The 17,246-nt window shown below is 47.4% G+C and overlaps 2 protein-coding genes across 2 annotated transcripts; both read left to right on the top strand.

Annotated features, from left to right (window-relative positions):
* The first annotated feature begins 306 nt into the window (after nucleotides 1–306).
* LOC144941829 (cystatin-C-like) lies at nucleotides 307–5,338 on the top strand. The gene is made up of 3 exons (XM_078868311.1): nucleotides 307–829; nucleotides 2,663–2,773; nucleotides 3,656–5,338. The coding sequence occupies exons 1-3, from the start codon at nucleotides 563–565 to the stop codon at nucleotides 3,743–3,745; spliced, it is 468 nt and encodes a 155-aa protein (XP_078724437.1). The 5' UTR covers nucleotides 307–562; the 3' UTR covers nucleotides 3,746–5,338.
* Nucleotides 5,339–6,003: 665 nt separating this feature from the next.
* Nucleotides 6,004–14,326, top strand: LOC144941828 (cystatin-POGU1-like). Its single transcript, XM_078868310.1, has 3 exons — nucleotides 6,004–6,430; nucleotides 12,880–12,990; nucleotides 13,916–14,326. The coding sequence occupies exons 1-3, from the start codon at nucleotides 6,215–6,217 to the stop codon at nucleotides 13,991–13,993; spliced, it is 405 nt and encodes a 134-aa protein (XP_078724436.1). The 5' UTR covers nucleotides 6,004–6,214; the 3' UTR covers nucleotides 13,994–14,326.
* The last annotated feature ends 2,920 nt before the right edge of the window (nucleotides 14,327–17,246 follow it).

Raw genomic sequence — 17,246 nt, 5'->3', positions numbered from 1 at the left:
ACTTTAATAATTATATAACATAATTTTAGGCCAAAGTTAATTGCTGTATGTCTCGTGTCTCTCTGGGGAACTTGCACTGCTGAGAAATAACTGCAATGTCAACCCGTGTTGTCTTCAGCACTTGAATGGCACCTTTAGATGCGAATCGTACGCACTAGAAGCACAAGGGAGAGACACACATTCATTTGACAGAGTTAATTTCACCGGTCAAAGCCTTGTTGGTTATGTTTGACAAACAAGTCCTACGGGTTTGAAAAGTTTGAGCAAACGCGGGTGGCTTGTGTAATGTCACACCTCGTTTGTCCACATATTTGTTATTGGGCGTCTTGATTTTATCAGACTGCGCAAAGTCAAGCGGCTGACGTCCGCCGACGACGCAGCGCTGTTCCAGGAAGCTCACGCGGCTGTAAAGCACCAAACCCCCCACGGACTGGCGCTCCGAAATCGCCTTAGCGCACTTTAAAAAGGGCAATTTAATTCCCAGTAATACCACACGACGAGGACGACAACAACAACAACCACACGCCACGAGCCCAGCAAAGTCGAGCCAACAAGCCCCAAGATGCCTTCGCTCGCTCGCGTGATGCTGCTTTGCTTCACGGTGGCCGCCTTCGTCCCGGACTTGACGCAGCAGCAGCAGGAGGACGAGGAGCTGCAGGACGACCCCATCGAGCTGCAGCCGCAGCCGCTGCTTGGAGGCGTCCTGTCCATCGGGGTGGACAACGCCGAGATGAAGATGCTGCTGGACAAGGCGGTGGCGAAGCTGAACGCCGAGAGCGACGGCGCCACGTGGGAGACTGTGGACGAGATCTTGGCGGCGGAGCGGCAGGTGCGTGATGCCGTCGGCTGGTTGGTCGGAGAGAGATTGTGCACATCGACAGGCGTGTGTGTGTCTGTGTGTATATGTGTGTGTCTGTGTGTGTGTGTCTATGTGTCTGTGTGTATATGTGTGTGTCTGTGTGTCTATGTGTGTGTCTGTGTGTGTGTCTCTGTGTGTGTGTGTCTATGTGTGTGTGTCTATGTGTGTTTCTGTGTGTATATGTGTGTGTGTCTATGTGTGTCTATGTGTCTATGTGTGTCTATGTGTGTGTCTATGTGTGTGTCTATGTGTGTGTCTATGTGTGTGTCTGTGTGTGTCTGTGAGAAGTGTGTATGCTAATGCGCGTGTTAACCATCGTCACACTTAGGGGAGACAAAGGCGGCCGGGCGTGGTGCGAGCCACCCACCCACCCTGACTCGCTCACAGCCCTTCCCCCGACTGTTCAGGCTACACGACGTGGTGCTCTTCGTCTTGCTCGTGTGTGTGGTAGCCGTGTGGTCGAGGGATGGCTCCCTATTGCTCAACCCACGTTATTCTGCATGTCGATGATCTGGTGATTGCTGCTCACTCAAAGGAGGAGTTGGAGACGCTGCTGCTGAGACTGGAGCGTGCCATTAAGAGGTTTGGGGTTTTACCATCAGCCCAGCCAAAACTTAGCACCTGCCTGGGTATTTTGTACCATCGGACACTCCACCCCCACAACTCCCAATCGGTGATGGGGCAGTAGTGGAGAGAGTGGAGAGTTTCCCTGGCACCTGCTGGGTCTGCCCCGTGGCCTCCTGCCAGCGGACGTTTGACATTTAACGTGGCCTCAACATGCACCTAGCCTGGCACAAGCGCCGTGGTGCCGACACCGCCACTTAGTGGCGAATGGCTGTTGTTGCCCCGGGATTTCGGCATCTGTGCGTGCAGGGGGGGGCAGGGAGTTGATTCGTGCCCACCAACTCTGGTCCCGGTAATGTGTTGAGCCTTTGCTGCGGTATTCGTCTAAGTACTCTGACAGTACTGAGAGGCCCAGTCTTATTAGCATTATGTATTTATATATCCGTGTTTGTGCTACAGTGGGAGAGGTGGGAACCCGAGATAGCGAGAATTATTTTGATATACGATCAGATTAGCCGGTGTGTTTTTACGCGTACTGAACTGTATACTGCATGAGTGTATCGTCTGGTATTTTGAATGTGAATGTACAGGGATTTGGACCGGGCCCACCTCCGATCAACACCACACCCCATATCATCTCTAGAGTACATTCACTGTAATAATTAAGAGACAATCACAATAACTTCATAAACGCTGTGTCAGCCACAATTGTGCCTTTTATGAGACCGTACAGTACTGCAATGTTCCAATAACTCAATGACAGGGCGCATCAAAGGCGGCTCAATGAGTCGTCATGTACGCATCACTCTTTGAATGCTGTTGCATTATGGACGTACTTTACTACATACAATGCACTTAATGTGTCATGTGTTTTGTATGTTACGGTAAAGTGAATATGTGAGTGGAGTGGTTGTTGGTGTGCATGTGGCTCTGCAGTATGTACATGTGTACAGGGTGGTTCAGATGTATTGTGACCCCCCCAATTAATTGACCCCTAACATGTTTCCTTTGCATATTAATGTCTCTTTTAAATAAACTTTACTTAAAATATTAAGTTCTAGAGAATGCAATGGGGGTGGGGGGTCACAAGACACCTGGACCACCCTGTACTGTATGTTGAACTTCTTTTGCACCGTACGTAACCCGACCGCGCTAATCGGAGGTGCGGTGTGCCAGCAGCATGCTCCAGTGTAAGTAAATCGATGCATTTCCTCTAAACCATGTTTATTTTTTTACCAGGTTATCAACGGAATCCGCTATGCGGTCAAAGTCCAGCTGAGAGAAACAAAATGCCCCAAATCTGAAGCCCTGGAAATCTGCGAGACCTCCACTGACACCAGCATCGGAAAGGTGCAGTCATTTTGTATAACTAAAGTACAAGTACGGCACGATTCCATTGAATAACTAAATAAACACACTCAAGTTGAATTTAGGTGGTGAATACGTTACCACAGAGGTTCCCAATACAACAGTAACATCAATTGCCGTGTAAAATGCATAACGGGTCACGTATTAAGACAATTAAACAAATTCCACATTTGTCATTCGCACTAGATGACAGGAGAACAGGGGGGAGGGGGGGGGATGCTATCGCCGTGTCAATGCAAATGCAGAGGTCGCTGATTTCGATCTCCCCGCGTGGCGGTTTAGCCATTGGTGCACGCTACTTAAATCCACCCCCGCCTCTCTTTCCCAGCAATATCAGAATCAGCGTCTTTATCTTTTTAAACTGGAGGAATCCGATGAGCTATCAAGCTGTTTTTTTTCACGGATGTCCAACATGAATGTGTACTCCACAGTCGACCTCGGCAGTTCCCCGTGTGGTGGGGTAAAGTGTGGGTACTCTCACATCTGTCAAGGCGTTTGGCCAGTGTGTATATAGAGTAGGCTAATTACCCCCTTGGGATACTGTCCAGAGCTCCGTCTTAGAGGTCCTTCCACCAGTAGGAGCTCGATCAAGCAGTTTCAGAGCTGCACCTTTACCTTTTATAATGGAGCTAGGTATATTATAAGCAATACTTCATTATATACTATATTGTAACAGGGAAACATCTCAAACATAACTCTTAAAATGAACTTTCATTGTGGTCATTGTTGAAAACAACCTACCACTGTAAGTATATATTTCTACTTAAAGGTAATGGTAGTGGTGAACATTGCGAAATTGAGTTGGTTATGATCTTGTCCTAAAATTGAACATATATTTTAACTGTTTTGTGTGTATTGTTCCAGACCTCCATCTGTATTGTGGAAATGGTTGACCGACCATGGGAGCCGGAACTGGAAGTTGAGAAGATGTGTAATTTAGACAACATGAATTAACCTGCATTCTGTAGGCATCATGACTTCATGAGCCATACAGTGTATGGCATACACCACCGCACAGGCTATGCTAATCATATGCTTTATATTCCTATTGCGATTTCTGAACATTTCTGACCATTACCCGGACAAAATTATAATACATTTAAGGGTCTTATCAGTAATCATTAAAATTTGATTCACTTTTAAATTAAACTTTGATTCTTAAACATTTTTGTTATTTTAAGTGGTGTGATAACGTTGGATGTGGGGATGCCTTCAGCAGTGCATTGCTCATGGCTGATGATGCTGCTGACTGATACGCCACTATATCGTGCATAGTGGCAGCAATTCGATCAAAATATAAATATTGGTTTTAATTGTGCTGTACTTATTGTATCCTGTAATTTTTGCGTAATCATACTTCATCCAGAACGGCGACGCCTTCTTCCAGAAGCGAACTGACAAAGGGCTGTAAAATTAAAAATCTTGCCCAAAACATAACACCAGAGGCGTTTGGACAGTACCGTGTCTACAGTATTTAGTGCAAATACCAAATGTATTAAATATTGGGGAGTATGTGGGATCTTCAATGGCTGTCGGGGCCTTATGAACCAATTACAAAATGTCTTACAACCCGTTGTTAATCCACTGCTGGATGAATGCCTCACGACATGTTAGTCTTGGGGGCTGCTTGAAAATTGAAAATATCGTAAGTATAAATGCAAGAATGTACTTAAAAAGGCATTTTCCCACTTAACTTGATTGTCCTATCGGCATCATGTCGTGAGATGAAGTGTCCTGTTGGCTTTCTCGCAGAGCATTGCAACCCATATTGTTTTAAAACATCCCATGGAAGTGGATATAGAGCTATCTTTGAGACCCCTTCGTTTGAACTGATCCACAGAGTAGAGCTCTTTCTCACCACTCTCCCATACGAGAATAATGTTTATCACGACAGTCAAGCCGGTATATTCTACAGTATTTCAATTCTATTCTCAGATCTAGAATTTATCCAAATTAAGTGCAAACCCAAGTTTGATTTGATGGCTTTTTTGCATGTGCAGTTATTGGTGACCGGCATCGCTTAAGTTCTCAATATTTTCCTGGTCTCTAGTAAGCGTGTGAGGAGTACTGCCGGAGGTATACTGGATGTGGTGTGCTGATTGCAGAATATCCGAGTTACTGACTTGGACAAACCTGGTAGACATTAAACCGCAGTGACCAGGTTGAGACTGACCGGATTCGATCCCAGGATCTCAGCGGCATCATCTCAGTACTTGGATATGAGCCACCCTGCCACATCAGAATGTGATTTCATTGATGAAATTATCAATGTGTACATGACTAAACCAGCCATCACGAGGTTGCTTATTTACAGACTTTGTGATTTTCTTGTCTCTGTATTTTTGTTGGCTTTCTGTTATTTTTGTTTTGCTAAAGAATACTGCCAGTGACACTCCACACAAACAAATGTAAACATTTATGACAATGTGTGCAGACTCAGACACTGTGGTTTTACTTTGCGATTGATTTACCTGCAACATCCTTCTCTGGTTATACATTACTCTTCTCGATATTTCTTCATTTTCTAATTTAATATACTGCAATAAAGCTAATGCTCACAATTTCCATGTCTTTCAGTTATATAGCATCATGATCAACTGATTTAGAGTTTGTGAGGCCAATCACAGTTTCCCAGTTTTAGATGGTCAAAAATGCCATCTTCAAACAAATTAGCCATTTGGGCCCCGATAATATGGGGGGGGGGGGGGGGAATGAACTTTCACTTCCAGAATAGTTAAAAGCTGAAATTTGGCCCAAAAAACAATTTAGTTGAATCAACTCCTATAACCAGTGAAATTCAAAACCAATTTTCAAATGTACATAACGACTATTGTGGAGCTAATACAATCCTCTATGTTACAGCTGATACAGTATATACATACTGTATTAGAGAATCTTCATGGTGGTGGAAATTGTGTTAAAGAGGGGTAGACGTAACCCAGAAAACATTGAACATTTAGTCTATGTCAGTCCGATGGTTTCCCAATTGCATGGCAACGTTTACTCAAAGTTACATATTTGGGCAATAATTTGCACAGTACAAGTAAACTTGTTTTGTTTTTATCAGTTTCGCACACACGCAATTTCTCTTCGCCAGCGTGAGCAATTCCAGTAAATGATGAAGAAAAAAAGTGCCACATGTGCGAAATCCTTTTTAAATATTTATTATTAAAAAAGTGACCGCGTGGAACCCGCCCTGCCCCGGAAGGACAAAAGGGGTCCTGATCTGTCCGGACGTGCACACAAACCACCCCGCCGCTGCCGCTGCTGCTGTTGTACCGCATCAGCTGGTGGCTTGATATCACCCAACAACAACCACCAGCCACTCGCTCTCTCTCTCACCGCCTCCGTCTCGCCCGAGTTGGGGGCACATTTGTAAAGAGCGAAGCAAGAGAAGTTGGAGTCCGTCCGAGGCGACCCGAGATGATTCCGAGCGGTCGTGCGCTGTGGCTGCTGCTGCTGCTGTGCGTGGCGGTGGTGGCGGTGCGGGGAGAGAGGATGACGGGAGGGTTCCAGAAGCTCAGCCGCAACAACGCGGAGGTGCAGGAGATCGTCGCCCAGGCCATGCAGAAGCTCAACGACGAGTCGGACAGCCCCACGTGGCAGAAGGCCGACAGAGTTGTCAGAGCCAAGTCGCAGGTGGGGCAGCGTGCAGGTGGTGTCTGTCACTCTGTGTGTGAATGTCTTCTAAGAGCGGCACGGTTTGTGTTGTTGTTGTCTCGTGCAGATGATGCGTTCTGGGTTACGCTGCTGGTCGAGTAGCACGCTTGGCTACGTATGGTGCGAAAGAAGTTCAGCAGACGGTCACGTGTGTCGAGTTGAATGCGTCTTGCCCGAGCTGCTGCTGCTGCTTCTTAAGAGTTTATTAAGAAACCACCACTTCTAGTACTCACCACTAGTACTCACCACCAGTACTCACCACTAGTACTCACCACTAGTACTCACCACTAGTACTCACCACTAGTACTCACCACCAGTACTCACCACTAGTACTCACCACTAGTACTCACCACCAGTACTCACCACTAGTACTCACCACCAGTACTCACCACTAGTACTCACCACCACTAGTACTCACCACTAGTACTCACCACCAGTACTCACCACCAGTACTCACCACTAGTACTCACCACCAGTACTCACCACTAGTACTCACCACCAGTACTCACCACTAGTACTCACCACTAGTACTCACCACCAGTACTCACCACTAGTACTCACCACTTCTAGTACTCACCACTAGTACTCACCACTAGTACTCACCACCAGTACTCACCACCAGTACTCACCACCAGTACTCACCACCACCAGTACTCACCACCAGTACTCACCACTAGTACTCACCACCAGTACTCACCACTAGTACTCACCACCAGTACTCACCACTAGTACTCACCACTAGTACTCACCACTAGTACTCACCACCAGTACTCACCACTAGTACTCACCACCAGTACTCACCACTAGTGCTCACCACTAGTACTCACCACTAGTACTCACCACTAGTACTCACCACCAGTACTCACCACTAGTACTCACCACTAGTACTCACCACCAGTACTCACCACTAGTACTCACCACCAGTACTCACCACTAGTACTCACCACCAGTACTCACCACTAGTACTCACCACCAGTACTCACCACTAGTGCTCACCACTAGTACTCACCACCAGTACTCACCACCAGTACTCACCACTAGTGCTCACCACCAGTACTCACCACTAGTACTCACCACTAGTACTCACCACTAGTACTCACCACTAGTACTCACCACCAGTACTCACCACTAGTGCTCACCACTAGTACTCACCACCAGTACTCACCACTAGTACTCACCACTAGTACTCACCACTAGTACTCACCACTAGTACTCACCACCAGTACTCACCACTAGTACTCACCACTAGTGCTCACCACTAGTACTCACCACCAGTACTCACCACTAGTACTCACCACCAGTACTCACCACTAGTACTCACCACTAGTACTCACCACCAGTACTCACCACTAGTACTCACCACCAGTACTCACCACTAGTACTCACCACTAGTACTCACCACCAGTACTCACCACTAGTACTCACCACCAGTACTCACCACTAGTACTCACCACTAGTACTCACCACCAGTACTCACCACTAGTACTCACCACCAGTACTCACCACTAGTACTCACCACCAGTACTCACCACTAGTACTCACCACTAGTACTCACCACCAGTACTCACCACTAGTACTCACCACTAGTACTCACCACCAGTACTCACCACTAGTACTCACCACTAGTACTCACCACCAGTACTCACCACTAGTACTCACCACCAGTACTCACCACTAGTACTCACCACCAGTGCTCACCACTAGTACTCACCACCAGTACTCACCACTAGTACTCACCACTAGTACTCACCACTAGTACTCACCACCAGTACTCACCACTAGTACTCACCACCAGTACTCACCACTAGTACTCACCACCAGTGCTCACCACTAGTACTCACCACTAGTACTCACCACTTCTAGTACTCACCACTAGTACTCACCACCAGTGCTCACCACTAGTACTCACCACTAGTACTCACCACTAGTACTCACCACTAGTACTCACCACCAGTGCTCACCACTAGTACTCACCACCAGTACTCACCACTAGTACTCACCACCAGTACTCACCACTAGTACTCACCACCAGTGCTCACCACTAGTACTCACCACTAGTACTCACCACTAGTACTCACCACTAGTACTCACCACCAGTACTCACCACCAGTACTCACCACTAGTACTCACCACTAGTACTCACCACTAGTACTCACCACCAGTACTCACCACTAGTACTCACCACCAGTACTCACCACTAGTACTCACCACCAGTACTCACCACTAGTACTCACCACCAGTGCTCACCACCAGTACTCACCACTAGTACTCACCACCAGTACTCACCACCACCAGTACTCACCACCAGTACTCACCACCAGTACTCACCACTAGTACTCACCACTAGTACTCACCACTAGTACTCACCACTAGTACTCACCACCAGTACTCACCACCACCAGTACTCACCACCAGTACTCACCACCAGTACTCACCACTAGTACTCACCACTAGTACTCACCACCAGTACTCACCACCAGTACTCACCACCAGTACTCACCACTAGTACTCACCACCAGTACTCACCACTAGTACTCACCACCAGTACTCACCACCACCAGTACTCACCACTAGTACTCACCACCAGTACTCACCACTAGTACTCACCACCAGTACTCACCACTAGTACTCACCACCAGTACTCACCACCAGTACTCACCACTAGTACTCACCACTAGTACTCACCACCAGTACTCACCACCACCAGTACTCACCACTAGTACTCACCACTAGTACTCACCACCAGTACTCACCACTAGTACTCACCACCAGTACTCACCACTAGTACTCACCACTAGTACTCACCACCAGTGCTCACCACTAGTACTCACCACCAGTACTCACCACCAGTACTCACCACTAGTACTCACCACTAGTACTCACCACCAGTACTCACCACTAGTACTCACCACTAGTACTCACCACCAGTACTCACCACCAGTACTCACCACTAGTACTCACCACTAGTACTCACCACCAGTGCTCACCACTAGTACTCACCACCAGTACTCACCACCAGTACTCACCACTAGTACTCACCACTAGTACTCACCACCAGTACTCACCACTAGTACTCACCACCAGTACTCACCACCAGTACTCACCACCAGTACTCACCACCAGTACTCACCACCAGTACTCACCACCAGTACTCACCACCAGTACTCACCACTAGTACTCACCACTAGTACTCACCACCAGTACTCACCACCAGTACTCACCACCAGTACTCACCACCAGTACTCACCACTAGTACTCACCACCAGTACTCACCACCAGTACTCACCACCAGTACTCACCACCAGTACTCACCACTAGTACTCACCACTAGTACTCACCACTAGTACTCACCACCAGTACTCACCACCAGTACTCACCACTAGTACTCACCACCAGTACTCACCACCACCAGTACTCACCACCAGTACTCACCACCACCAGTACTCACCACCAGTACTCACCACCACTAGTACTCACCACCACTAGTACTCACCACCACTAGTACTCACCACCAGTACTCACCACTAGTACTCACCACTAGTACTCACCACTAGTACTCACCACCAGTACTCACCACCACTAGTACTCACCACCAGTACTCACCACTAGTACTCACCACCAGTACTCACCACTAGTACTCACCACCAGTACTCACCACCAGTACTCACCACCAGTACTCACCACTAGTACTCACCACTAGTACTCACCACCAGTACTCACCACTAGTACTCACCACTAGTACTCACCACCAGTGCTCACCACCAGTACTCACCACTAGTACTCACCACTAGTACTCACCACCAGTACTCACCACTAGTACTCACCACTAGTACTCACCACTAGTACTCACCACTAGTACTCACCACCAGTGCTCACCACCAGTACTCACCACTAGTACTCACCACTAGTACTCACCACCAGTACTCACCACTAGTACTCACCACTAGTACTCACCACTAGTACTCACCACCAGTACTCACCACTAGTACTCACCACTAGTACTCACCACCAGTGCTCACCACTAGTACTCACCACTAGTACTCACCACTAGTACTCACCACTAGTACTCACCACTAGTACTCACCACCAGTGCTCACCACCAGTACTCACCACTAGTACTCACCACTAGTACTCACCACTAGTACTCACCACCAGTACTCACCACTAGTACTCACCACCAGTGCTCACCACTAGTACTCACCACTAGTACTCACCACTAGTACTCACCACTAGTACTCACCACTAGTACTCACCACCAGTGCTCACCACCAGTACTCACCACTAGTACTCACCACTAGTACTCACCACCAGTGCTCACCACTAGTACTCACCACCAGTGCTCACCACTAGTACTCACCACCAGTACTCACCACTAGTACTCACCACCAGTGCTCACCACTAGTACTCACCACCAGTACTCACCACTAGTACTCACCACCAGTACTCACCACTAGTACTCACCACCAGTACTCACCACTAGTACTCACCACCAGTACTCACCACCAGTACTCACCACCAGTACTCACCACTAGTACTCACAGCGTGCATTGCGGCTTATCAAGTATTGAGTTTTGTTTTTAAAGCGAATTAGAATGTTTGTTTTTCTGCTGCTGTTGTTTTGGTTTGCCCGAGCCCTGGTCTCGCGGAACAATGTTGTTGTGTTGTGATGGTGAACAATAGGGGGCGTTGTCGTGTTGGTGAACAATAGGGGGCGTTGTCGTGTTGGTGAACAATAGGGGGCACTGTTGTGATGGTGAACAATAGGGGCGCTGTTGTGTTGGTGAACAATAGGGGGCACTGTTGTGATGGTGAACAATAGGGGGCGTTGTTGTGATGGTGAACAATAGGGGCGCTGTTGTATTGGTGAACAATAGAGGGCGTTGTTGTGATGGTGAACAATAGTGGGCGTTGTTGTGATGGTGAACAATAGGGGGCACTGTTGTGTTGGTGAACAATAGAGGGCGTTGTTGTGATGGTGAACAATAGTGGGCGTTGTTGTGATGGTGAACAATAGGGGGCGTTGTTGTGATGGTGAACAATAGGGGGCGCTGTTGTGATGGTGAACAATAGGGGCGTTGTTGTGTTAGTGAACAATAGGGGCGCTGTTGTGATGGTGAACAATAGGGGCGTTGTTGTGTTAGTGAACAATAGGGGCGTTGTTGTGATGGTGAACAATAGGGGGCACTGTTGTGTTGGTGAACAATAGGGGGCGCTGTTGTGTTGGTGAACAATAGTGGGCGTTGTTGTGATGGTGAACAATAGGGGGCGCTGTTGTGTTGGTGAACAATAGAGGGCGCTGTTGTGATGGTGAACAATAGGGGGCGCTGTTGTGATGGTGAACAATAGGGGGCGCTGTTGTGATGGTGAGCAATAGGGGGCGTTGTTGTAATGGTGAACAATAGGGACGCTGTTGTGATGGTGAACAATAGGGGCGTTGTTGTGATGGTGAACAATAGAGGGCGTTGTTGTGATGGTGAACAATAGGGGGCGTTGTTGTGATGGTGAACAATAGGGGGCGCTGTTGTGATAGTGAACAATAGGGGCGTTGTTGTGATGGTGAACAATAGGGGGCGCTGTTCTGATGGTGAACAATAGGGGCGCTGTTGTGATGGTGAACAATAGGGGCGTTGTTGTGTTAGTGAACAATAGGGGCGTTGTTGTGATGGTGAACAATAGGGGGCACTGTTATAGGGGGCGCTGTTGTGTTGGTGAACAATAGTGGGCGTTGTTGTGATGGTGAACAATAGGGGGCGCTGTTGTGTTGGTGAACAATAGAGGGCGCTGTTGTGATGGTGAACAATAGGGGGCGCTGTTGTGATGGTGAACAATAGGGGGCGCTGTTGTGATGGTGAGCAATAGGGGGCGCTGTTGTGATGGTGAACAATAGGGGCGTTGTTGTGATGGTGAACAATAGGGGCGTTGTTGTGATGGTGAACAATAGGGGGCGTTGTTGTAATGGTGAACAATAGGGGCGCTGTTGTGATGGTGAACAATAGGGGCGTTGTTGTGATGGTGAACAATAGAGGGCGTTGTTGTGATGGTGAACAATAGGGGGCGTTGTTGTGATGGTGAACAATAGGGGCGTTGTTGTGATGGTGAACAATAGAGGGCGTTGTTGTGATGGTGAACAATAGGGGGCGTTGTTGTGATGGTGAACAATAGGGGGCGCTGTTCTGATAGTGAACAATAGGGGCGTTGTTGTGATGGTGAACAATAGGGGGCGCTGTTGTGATGGTGAACAATAGGGGCGTTGTTGTGATGGTGAACAATAGGGGCGTTGTTGTGATGGTGAACAATAGGGGCGTTGTTGTGATGCTTCTGTAGTGCTCTGCAGTAATTCTGCTTCGCGTATTTTAAACTTCTGATGTTGGCTCTGATATTTTAGATTCTACCTGTGTATTTGTCTCTTATGTGTGCATTTTATTCAGGTTGTCAGTGGCATACGTTACTTGATCACAGTGAAGCTGAGAGAAACAAACTGCCCCAAATCTCAAAGCCCTGACGACTGCTCAACGTACAACTCGGTCAATGCTGGCAAGGTAATCATCAGTGGAGCAATCTACATTGAATAAACGTGGGATTCATTAGTACTGTACATATTCGCTGCAAAAGTTTGTTTAGTAAACATCAATATTAAAAAGACACAAATACACGTTTCTCACTCGTAAACGTGATATTTTTTTCAGCTTAAGTATAGGAATGCGAATACATTAACGACATAAAAAGATACATTCACTAAAATAGATAGGCCATGCATTGTCAGTTACAAATGTTGTTTGGCTTTCACCACTGGTCAGTGTGAGTTGGTGAACGTGGCCCCACAACCAGTTCAGATGTCACGTGCCACTGATGTCAGCCACAGACAGTAATCAAACTCAGGTTGCTGGGCTTATATATAGCATATTTACTTCACCACTTCACATCAAGTCCACCCCAGCAGTAGATTGCACAATGTTATACTATTGTGCACAGAATGGATGGGTAACGTTTAATGACAGCAGTAAAAAAGCAACGAAAATTGGAAGTGAATTATGCACCGGGTTTATGTTAAATATTCTGAGTATTGAAATTTTTTCACAACACAAGGTAAAGGTTCAGCCCTGCAACTTCTTGCTTATGCCATTGCTGGTGAATGGGCCTCTACGGGAGAAAGCTCTAGAGAACTCCCGGAGAGTATTCATGGCCTACTCTTCCACACCCATCCTGCCGATTTACGAACTATGGTGTACCCATTTATATTGCTGGGTGGTCAAAGGTGGGGGGGGGGATTTAAGAAACTTGCACTTTTTTTAAACTGCTACGCTGAGATATTGTTCCGGCGACCTCCTGGATTGCAAGTCCAGTGTGCTAACCCTTACACCAGGGCAGCATCCTGGGCACAACAATTTTCATTCACCATATGCTGGTATTCATGTTGCATTTTCCATCTGTGGTTAAAATTTGTTTTTTTTTTGCATGTCCTAGTCTATGGTCTGTGAACTGGACATCTGGAGCCAACCTTGGATGGATTTTCTAAGAGTTCTCAAGAAATGCCCTCAGTGAAGATTGTGGCATCCATCCTGTGTAAATCACAAAACCGCTTGACCTCGTCTCACAGTGTGTGGTCTTTGTAGTTCTAAATGATTAGAAAAGCTGTTCTATAACCTCAAGCTTTATTCCCAACCGCATCTTATCCTTGTTTCCTGAAAATGATCTGTCACCCAACTAACTTAGAGCTATCTTCTTAATACAAACACAAGCATTGCAAGCATATATCTAACATGGTGTTACGTAACTATATTTTGCTCAAATACAATAATTAGCATGTATTTTGGTCCGTTCTTAGGCAGTATTATACACTAATAATTCTGAATTTGAAATAAAATGTTGATCTTATTTTTCTGTTCGAGTAATATTTTTTGGTACAGTTTTTTTAAAGAGTCACAAATACAGTGAGACTTGTCATCCATTGCCCTCACATCCATCCATAAATTCTAATTCCAAGGGTCCGGCCAATCAAATGTTTTCCCAATATCAAGGATTGACATGGCTAAACTGACGATAAACTAAACTTTTATTTGACCAGGTAAGGCCCACAGAGCCATATAGATATTTTTCAGAAGCAACCTGGCCACAAATGACCACTCAACAAAGTGGCTTATCGCGTGGAATTGTATAGCAGCCAAATGCTATAAACGCATCTTTCTAAATGTGGAGGGAAAAAAACAGGAAAATCCACGTAACCTTGAGAGAACATGTCAGGATTGAACCTACGACCTCTGGTATACCAGACGAGGTCGTTAACTTCTTGCCAACACGACATTACAGGAACCACGGTGCCTGTAACGACTGTGGTGGACAGCCAGCACACACCGGCGGGGGCGTACACGGTGTGTGGGCAGGGCGGAGGAACTAGGGCAAGGGTCACGTCTGGAGGCCCCTGGAACCTGCTAGTGGGTTCGAGAAGGGGGCGTGGTCAGGGCGGAGCCAGGTCGCGCTGGGAGCATAAAAGGAGCCGAGAGCAGCAGCTCGAGGCTGCCGGTGCTGGGAGTGGACTCGTCTCGTCTCGTTGCTGTCGTCTCGTCTCCGTCGTCGCCAAAGTCTCCGCTAGATATTGCGCTACAGAGGAGAGTAGTTGGCTATCTCAGTCAGCGCCGTCAGTGCTAGACTGCCGGTGTTGTGTACAGGCTGGGCTGAGCTACTGGGGAGACTGTGCGGACGAGACGGTGAAAGTTGTTAATAAAGAAAGTGCCTTCTAGAAACTCTGAATCGTTGACGATACATACACCATTATTCTATAGTGTTGTATATACCCTGAAGGACACATGTTCGAATTACGTAACCTTGAGATTTATTAAAGGCATTAATAGTTACCAAATCTTAATTCCATACAGCAATATACGGTATAATATGCTGAATGTGATTAGTGTTGGAGAAATACACCGTGGAAACCCATTTGCGGACCAATTATTGCCCGACATTTCCAAACTTCTCGTAAGATAACTGTGATGTGGCTGAAATGGCAGTCCACGTGTTAGGAACCCTCACTCTTTCACTGACTGCAATGAGTGTCAAATCAACAACGACTTTCACTTGACGGGCGCTAAGTTACGTAAGTGAAGGCGACGAAGCCGTCGCACGAGTGCAAGGTACGAGTTGGACTCCGAGCCGGGCGGGCGGTGAAAGTGACGGACATGGAGAGTGGAATACCCGGCCATCGCTTTTACGGTCGTGGTTTGAGGGCGAGAAGCGAGGAGGAAGGGAAGAGTCAAAGAAGAGTGGGGGATTGAGTGAAAGATTGACCACCGATACCCAGTAAACAAGGAACATCGGCCCAATGTTGGATCAGCGCCGCAAGTTTTCTGGGCAATGAGCCGCGGTGGGCATGGGAGGAGGCCAGGTCAGCCAAGCGAAGCGGGCGAGTGAGTCTGTACGGTTGCACGCCTGTCAACCCCTTATCAGTGCTGCCTACCTTAGTACAGACCAAGTCAGACCTCATTGGTCACCCCGTGCCCCTTGTACATCTCAACGTTCATCCTACAAAGTCCCATCACAAGGGAGAAACACAGACATTGAATTTTGCCCGTATTGAAACGGCTGTACGCCTTATGGACCTGAAAGACTCAATTCCCCTGTACAAGAATACGGGCTAAACCGTGTGGGCTGGACACATTTTTGTGGTTGGTGCAAGTGGCTCGGGCAGGGGTGGCGGGGTCAAGGCGATGGAGGGACGTGTCAACTCGGACAGAGATCAGCAGCAGCTCGTGTGCACGAGACGGATTGCTGCATCGCGGGACCATGAGATGTGGTGTAGTGACCATGGCGACTGCTGCTGATGATGATGCTGCTGCTGCTACTGCTGCTGATGCTGCTGCTGATGATACTGATGCTACTGCTGATGATGCTGCTGCTGATGATGCTGCTGCTGATGCTGCTGCTGCTGATGCTGCTGCTGCTGATGACTGTGTTGGGACACTTGTGAAAAGAGCTTCAAAGCTCGCCGGGTTCTTCCGGCTGATATAACAAATCTCGACGTCACTGTAGAATGATAACAACAAGCACGGCACACGAATGTGCTCGCTTTTCTTTTCCAGAGGCTAAAACCAATAGCATAACGTAATTCTGGAATTGTGGAAAAGCAGTGTTGATATGGACATGTCGCATGCGGGGAGCATATTTTTTGGTTGTATATTCGAGGACAACAACATTGATTGTTCTGCTCTACCCTCTGCGGAAGTCTGTACAAACGTGTTTTATTTTGCAAAGTTTTTCATTTCTGCAATTCGTGTTTTTATTCCCTGCAAAGCTGCACCACCTGCAATGTAAAGTTCGCCAGTCTAAGCTGCTTGTACGTTTAATGTAAGAGCCATATTTATTGTTGCCGGCTGCCAAGTGCACACTCGACATCTGGCGCCAGCCCTGGGTGGAATTCTTCACGATCATCGCAATTTCCTGCGTCTATCAAGCAACAACCTGCGGCAAACACACCGCACACCGACAGCAGTGAATCACGCACTCACATTGCACACCACTGCTTCGCACCAGACAGAAGGCTGAGCCAAAGAACATGAAATTCTCACCCCTAGACAAAGGCCCTTCATATAATCGTCGGAGGTGTTAAGCGATGCCAACAGCTTGCCCAGTTGACTTTGTCTCCCCTTTGCTGACGCTCTCGACACGGAATGAGCTTCTCCGTGTAAAGCTAAAAGTTGAGCGCGGCGAAGGCCCAGCCAGATTGCTGGGTTTATACAACAGTGTGCTAAGCATTACACGACCAATTTGTCTTCGCAGCAAAGACAACGATCACCCATATATT

The sequence above is a fragment of the Lampetra fluviatilis genome, chromosome 25, assembly GCF_964198595.1.
Source record: "Lampetra fluviatilis chromosome 25, kcLamFluv1.1, whole genome shotgun sequence".
NCBI classification, from domain to species: Eukaryota; Metazoa; Chordata; class Hyperoartia; order Petromyzontiformes; family Petromyzontidae; genus Lampetra; species Lampetra fluviatilis.
Note: the sequence above shows the minus strand (reverse complement) of the source record. Positions and strands in the feature narration are given on the sequence as shown.

Bases quoted from the DNA above. Each gene is read 5' to 3' on its own strand.
- LOC144941828 (XM_078868310.1), top strand. From the start codon at position 6,215: ATGATTCCGAGCGGTCGTGCGCTGTGGCTGCTGCTGCTGCTGTGCGTG. The intron at 6,431-12,879 runs GTGGGGCAGCGT...CATTTTATTCAG, and splicing joins TTGTCAGAGCCAAGTCGCAG to GTTGTCAGTGGCATACGTTA. The intron at 12,991-13,915 runs GTAATCATCAGT...TGCATGTCCTAG, and splicing joins ACTCGGTCAATGCTGGCAAG to TCTATGGTCTGTGAACTGGA.
- LOC144941829 (XM_078868311.1), top strand. From the start codon at position 563: ATGCCTTCGCTCGCTCGCGTGATGCTGCTTTGCTTCACGGTGGCCGCC. The intron at 830-2,662 runs GTGCGTGATGCC...TTTTTTTACCAG, and splicing joins TCTTGGCGGCGGAGCGGCAG to GTTATCAACGGAATCCGCTA. The intron at 2,774-3,655 runs GTGCAGTCATTT...GTATTGTTCCAG, and splicing joins CTGACACCAGCATCGGAAAG to ACCTCCATCTGTATTGTGGA.